The sequence below is a fragment of the Corapipo altera genome, unplaced genomic scaffold (genome assembly GCF_003945725.1).
Source record: "Corapipo altera isolate COAL_440 unplaced genomic scaffold, ASM394572v1 61286, whole genome shotgun sequence".
NCBI lineage: Eukaryota > Metazoa > Chordata > Aves > Passeriformes > Pipridae > Corapipo > Corapipo altera.
The window spans coordinates 6,164,567-6,171,525 of record NW_020884907.1 but is presented as its reverse complement, the minus strand read 5'-3'; the positions used below and the strand labels follow the sequence as shown (position 1 = coordinate 6,171,525).

At 42.9% G+C, this 6,959-nt stretch overlaps 1 protein-coding gene across 1 annotated transcript in view; it reads right to left on the bottom strand.

The window, feature by feature from the left end:
- Positions 1-6,249: 6,249 nt before the first annotated feature.
- The window catches only part of HSDL2 (hydroxysteroid dehydrogenase like 2), an 18,275-nt gene continuing 17,565 nt past the window's right edge, over positions 6,250-6,959 (bottom strand). The window contains exons 10-11 of the mRNA XM_027652494.1: positions 6,641-6,659; positions 6,250-6,560 (exon numbers count right to left, since the gene is read on the bottom strand). Of these exons, the coding sequence (XP_027508295.1) occupies positions 6,448-6,560; positions 6,641-6,659 (132 nt within the window). The 3' untranslated portion in view covers positions 6,250-6,447. The remainder of the gene's footprint in view (positions 6,561-6,640; positions 6,660-6,959) is intronic.

Below are 6,959 nucleotides of genomic sequence, written 5' to 3'. Positions count from 1 at the left end.
TTTAGGTTTGACGTGGCTTTTAAGTGACTGCTTTTTCACTTGAAGTTATTATGTCCCTGCTGTCTAGAATACATATAGAGAGATACAATATGGTGATTATTTCCACCGATTGCTAGGCAAAGTCAGTGAAAACCCCTGCAATGGGGTTTAGCGGCGTCTCGCTTAACGAAATACTTCGGCGACCGCCTCATCCTTGTTACTCACATACACCCCCGTGTGGGCAAATCCTGTGTCGTTCCCTCCTCCTCCTTCACGTTTTCTTCAGTACATCAGCGAGAACAGAAGTGTCTTGCTGTCCCATCGTGCCATGTTCTGAGGCATTCTCTTTGACAACGAAAAAAAATTAAATAGCGATCATCGCTCACTTTCTGCTTCATTTCTTCAGGCTGGTGGTGAGACTCATAGGTTTTATAAACTTTATTGACTTGCACAACATGACCAAATTAGATAGAGGAATATGAGAAAGGAGGTCTTGCCTGTAAGCACTGCAGTCATGCTTTAAACAGAAAAAACCGAGAAGTAAACCTTAAAGAGACACTGATATCAAAATTCCCTAGAAAAGAAAGAAAATTATTTTCAAAGGTGGATTACTAACACACAGTCTCATTTGGTGAAGGAAACTATTTCATGGCAGGGCAGGCTTGTGCATTTTACTTGTGAGCATGATGGTCTTTCCATACTGCACCATGCCATACCCATAACCATTATCATGCCATACCATACGGCACCACAGCACACCATATATTCTTTGTTCACTCAGAGAAAAACTGCTTGAATAATAGCAAAAGCTGTAATGGGGTTGACTGCAGTTCCCATTTTACAGCCCTTCAGCCCTTCTATCAGTTTCTGAAGCTTTCATACTTTGCTATGGAACTTCATTTCTCTCAGTCATCAATTTGTTTTTACCGACTCAGATTTTAGAGTATGGAATGTGTAGAAAGATGTTTCCATTGCAACAAAATCATTGCAGTCTTCTTTTAGGGATTCAAGAATTGTTTAGAATTGGTAGTGAAGTATCTTGCAGTGGAAAACGTGTTCCCTAACCAGATAATAAATTCTCACAGAATTCTGTGTTTCAGCTGTCCTTATCCTAACTCAGGATATTTGCTATACCACGTTTTTCTTTGCACAGTAATAATCAGAGAAACCTTATCCTAACTCAGGATATTTGCTATTCCATGTTTTTATTTGCGCAGTAATAATCAGAGGACACGTGCAATTAAGCCAGCTGTTTCTGAGGAGAAAATAAATGACCTTGATACTAATCATCCCAGTGTAACAGAATATCTCAGTCAGCTGCGTGGTTAAGTGAGGTATCATGGGCACTGCGGGAGGTTAGAAGTCTTCAGGACGAACACACTCGACTGAACATCAGAGGGAGATAGGAAAGGGCAGTAGGTGGCAAGAATGTCTGTCCTGAAGGACAAAGGAGATTCTACAGACTAAAATGGACTCATTTGTCCATTTGAGTAAATTCTTATATGACTGGTAAAAGGGCTTTGCCAACTTCAGATAAATCAAACCCACAAATTGAAGAAATAAAATAATGTAGCAGTATTAGTGTTCTGTACAAAGATCCACATGTGCTCGGCTTTACATAACCATCTTCCACTGTTTATTTCCTACTGTTATGGAACAAAATTTAATTGTGTTTCTCTACTGTTTTGGTTTTGGTTTTTTGTTTTTTGGGTTTTTTTTTTGTTATTGTTACTATTTTGTTTAGATTTTGTTGGGGGGGGGGAAGGTTTGGTTGTGGGATTTGTTTGTTTGTTTTGGGGGTCCAGGTGGGTTGCTTGTTTGTTTTTAATTGTGAACAAACTTGCAGATTCCATATGGCTTAACTTGAAGAAAAAGATCATTTTTCTGGCTGGATTTCCCATTCTTGTTCATAGCAGGACCAATTTCATAGCAGCAGAACTGAGCCACAGGTACCCTTGTGGGCAGCAAAATGTGTGAGGGAACTGGGACTGCTTCGGCTGGCAATGGAGAGTTTATTCTGTTTGTCGTTTGCCTGTCACCCTAAACATGGAGGAGTAGGGATCTTAGCCAGAGAAATCATGGGATGCAGAGCTGACATATGAGAACATCAACCCTGTCTCTGCACGCCCCACTCTTTTGTTTCATTTGCTTTGTACAGATCAGAGTATACACAGTCATGATCTCCTGGAGGATCTTTGGAACTCCACAGGTCTTTCTCTCTGAGCCCATAAACACACTTTCCATGATGAAAAGGTCCTCATAATGCCCTGAGTAACATTACAAAAGCACCTTATAATGGTGCTTTGAGAAGCCTTCTTTAAGCCTCCTCATATTTTTGCCTCTACCCAACATGATGCACCACTAAAGGCTGCAAAAATCTGTGTTTGTGTCTGTAAAGTAGGTTACTACCCCTTGTGAGAGCATTAAAGTGCCATGTTGTGGATGCACATGCAGAGCAATGGTGGTCACAGATAGTAAGGAGTAGCTGACAATGATACAAACTGGGACTGATGTTGCTGTACTTTGAAATGCCTAATCAGATCACACTTAACCAGATATGCTTAACTAGAACATGGTTAACTAGGTCAAAGTTAATCTCCTATAGGGTAGCTTAAAAAAAAGACTTAAGATGGCAGATTTTTCCTTCTTCCTCTATTCTGAATGAACACTGAGATCAGTTAAGGATACTCAAATACCCTGGGCTTTTCCAGGAAACGTTGGAGTACGGTGTATAGGCAAAAGAGATAAAAAAGAGAACTTCAGAGCACACACATTTGGCTAATGCTGGTGCAACGTGTGAAAACAATACATGGCCACAAGCAAGAGGATATAGATCAGCTGAGTCATCAGTAAAGCAAGATTTCAATCATTCTTTTTATTAAATAAATGCAATTCTGATTAAATAGAACCTTAATTTTAGGAGTTTCTCTAAAGGGAAACAGGTAGAACAGTCAGAACAGATGCAAATGCTTTATAAGTTAACTAGTCTCCTTCCTGTACTTAAAGCACTGCTCAAAACAAATCCTGAAAAGAAACACTAAAATGAATCCTGATGAACTAGTAATAAATTAAATGTGCTAGTAGATACTTGCTGTAACTTACTCATGAAAGTTTTTTCCCCTTTTGGGAACAGACATAAGACTTTACAATATGCAGTTCAAGTCTTTAACATTTTCATCCTTCTGAACTGAAAATGCAATCTTGCTGTGTTAAACAGCCTGTTAGGCCATGGTAGCAAATAAATGCCTATAGAAATAGCTGTTCCACAGAAGATGCTCTGAAGGTAGCTGCTTGGCTGTATAAAACATTGATGGAAGAAATTCATTGCCTTTTGCAAATTCCAGTTCTAAAAAAAATCTGCAATCTTCTATAATTCAGTTAAAAGTCCTGAAATCAAACTAACAACTGTTGTGCCAGGCACTTTGTATCTTAATTTCCTGATGCAGAATCGTCTCTGCCAGAATCACTGTAGAGGGTCTGGTGTGGCTCACTAAAAACACAGGTGCCATCTCTGGAGTGGCCATCGTAGTGCTGAAGGAACATAATAGACTTCCACTGTCTCCAGAGTAGCTGGAAGCCTGTACTATACATTCACTGTGGCTGGTGTAATGTTTCTTAAATTCGTAGAAATGTTTTCAATTAGACGAGCTCATGTAAGTTTATACCGTGAGGAAAAAAATCTCTTAGATGGAAAAGAAATTAGGTAACTGAAGTTACCTTGCTTCCTTCCTCAAAATAAGTATGCTCCTGAGACAGTTCATTCAATAGCAAGATAAGATTAAGGTTCTGTGGGAGCAACTGTGTCCAAAATACAGCCAAAACCTACTATTCCACAAAGACATAGTCCTAAACAGTGGGAGACAGGCAGTAAAGGTTTTCCTGTAACAGTTAATGGAACTGAGCCAGGGGAAGCATGTAAACATGGATGTTACACACCACTCAAATATGAAGGACAGGGCAAATGACACAGGGGGCTGTAAGCATAGCAGCAAGTTTGTTGGGATTGTCACCTGGACGACACATGGTGTGTTCAGAGCCAATTGCTGGCCTGAAAGATCTCCTCACTGTCTTGAGGACACTCAGGGCCCAGCTGACAGTGCTCACCAGGACCTTGCCACCTCATCACCTTCCTCAGGTGAACCCAGCTCAGCCACAGGTGAAGGCTGGGGAGTGAGAAGCAGCTGGCAGAGGGAGGCTCCAGCAGAGACCGGTTTGCTGTGGCAGCCAGGGAGGCTTTGCTGAAACACAACACGGCAGCAGTTGCCTGAATTTGCATAAGTGAAAAGGCTGATGGGCAAAATACCTGGCCCCACAGAGTTATAGAAGTAGCTCTTGAAAAAGAAGGGCCTACCACGTTCTCCTGTGAGTAGCTGGGTGGTCAGGGGCCAGCTTTGCTCCAGGATGAATGCTGTACCATCAGAGGGAAGGGCAATTTGGGGAGTGGGGGGATCCTCCACTGCAGGACCGTGGGTTTCTGCTTTGTAGAGAGGCAGAGGATATCCACTTCTTTACTATATTGACAGCAGCCAGCACTATGTGTGCATTACTGCACCATCAGTTCAGATATTTGGTCTCCTCCAGAGGACTCTGATTTCCAGTGCTGGATCTTTCCCTCGTATTCCATGTACAGCCTTTACTTTTATGTCCTCATGTATGCCAGTGCTTCTGCTATCCTTCAGCTGTCAGAACTGTGTTCTGGGATCACCAGGTAGTCAAGGACAGAGAAATGACCAACTCAGACACCAGGATAGAGGTGGGAAGCAGACATTGCTCAGTGGAGACTGAAACCTTTGGGGGCAGCCCCCAGGTCTGGCAGCACTGGCAGCAGGGCAGGGGCAGCAGTTAGGGCTGGGCAGCAGGCACACAGACATTGAAGGGAGCTGGCCATGCTGGTGGCTCAGCTGAGCAGAGCTGGCTGCCTGGCAGGGATGAATGTGCTGCTGAGCACAGCCCGGTGTGGGCGCTGGACTGGGAACAGTCACACAGCCCGGCACTGCTGCCCCCTCTGACTGGGGCAGCCCTTGCCTCCCATGCTACCATGTTGCCAAGTGTGCTGTAAGCCACCCCCTCCATCCCTCCCTCCCTCAATAGCCCCAGCCCATTGTGCCTGGTGAGAAAGGAACCTATGTTATTGTTTTTCAAGATCCCCGAGACTGCAAGGTAGAGGTGAATTTGACAGTTTTTGTCTTTATTACCAGAATTCAACTGCCTTACTAAGTATCTGAAGGGAGGGTGCCAAGAGCATGGAGCCAGGATCTGCTTGGTGGTGCCAAGCAATACAAGAGGCAACAGGCAGAAACTGATACACAGAAGTTCCACTTGAATATGAGGAAGAACTTCCTTACTTTGCAGGTGACCATGCACTAGAAGAGATTGCCCAGAGAGGTTGCGGACTCCCCCTCACTGGAGATACCCAAGAACCATCTGGACACAATCCTGTGCATGTGCTCTGGGATGACCCTACTTGAATAGGGAGGTTGGACCAGATGACTCCACCAGTAGTCTCTTCCAACCTGACCCATTTTGTGACTCTCTGAACTGTGATGAAAGCAATACAGATGTGACCTTCACAATACAGGTCATAAGCAATTTTAGACAGGCACATGCTTTAAAAACTTGTAAACTATTGTGCTGCCAAGTAGATTAAAAAATAAATCCTAAATCTTGCAAGCTTCTCAGCTTGCTTAGAAGAGAAAATGTTCCAAATTCTGGGCAGTTCTTCAGGCGACAATGAATAAACAGCTTAAGAGGTTGGTCCATCTGGCTTTTCAGATGCTGTCACGTGAAGCTGCAGTCCATGTGTACACTTGTGAACTTACACTGTGGCAACATTCATGCTTTTCCTACTGAGCTTCAATCTTTACCAGTCAAATAAAGGAAGGGGAAGTGGCTGCCTCCAGTGATGTAGTGGGCATAGGGGAAGAGAGAAAGCACACGAGTGTGAGCGTGTGCAAATGCACCTCCACACAAAAAGAAAACTTGCTTATCATTCAGTATGTCTGTGCAGCCCGAGTGCAACAGAACTCATGTAGGTAAAAAAACCTGGGAAAGAAAAAAAAATTTGGGATGCCAATTTACCAGGTATAATTAAGGCACTGCAAAACTGACCATATTGTTTCCACTTAGCACTTCTAGCACAGATCTGCAGGGTGACATTTGCTCTCCCCACCTCTTTCATAGGAAATGTGCACAAGCAACCATGCAGGAAAAAACTCACTTCAGATCACTTACATTGATCCAGAGGAGCAGAAGAAAACATCTGCAACCTAATAAGTGTATTCTTGAGAAGCAATTAGTTTAATCACAAACACTTTCTTCCCTTAATCAGATGGAGTTACCTCTCCTACAAAACCCTCACATTTTATCCATATTTCTTATATTGCATCAGAGAAAAATGATGACTACAAATTCAAAACAGTATTCCAGTTATATATGAAAGGCCACTGCTCTTCTAGCAAGGGTTTCCCCTTACAGTTTAGAGTTAAGTTGTGTAAGCAACTTCTCGAGCTTCATTGCTAGTGCCATATTTCCTTTAATCCTTAATTTTCCTGACATGAAGGCCATAGTTGGCTTTAGTTTACCTAAAAAGAAGAAACAGAACCATCAGAAAATTAAAGGAATGGGAGACAGCCTGTGCGCAGGAAAATATAATGCCACAAACATAATGCTACCAAGTCCTCCTGTAAAAGCAGTGCACATTTAGGAAACACTGCGTAGAGATGCGCAGAACACAGATACAACACATTGACTGGATTCTTTCTGAAGCTACGCTGGCTGCTAAAATGTCAATACCTGGTTAATAAAAGCAGAATAAGCTTTTATTCTCTTCCTGTTCACAAAACACAGGAGTCCAGAAAAATGCAAGCACTTCTGGCCTGTACTTTCTCCTGAGCCACAAAAAGCTGAAAGCTCCTCCATCCCAGATCAGAAAGCGAGATGCCAGTCTCCTCCCCCATCAGCAGAAGGTTTTCTGGGCACCG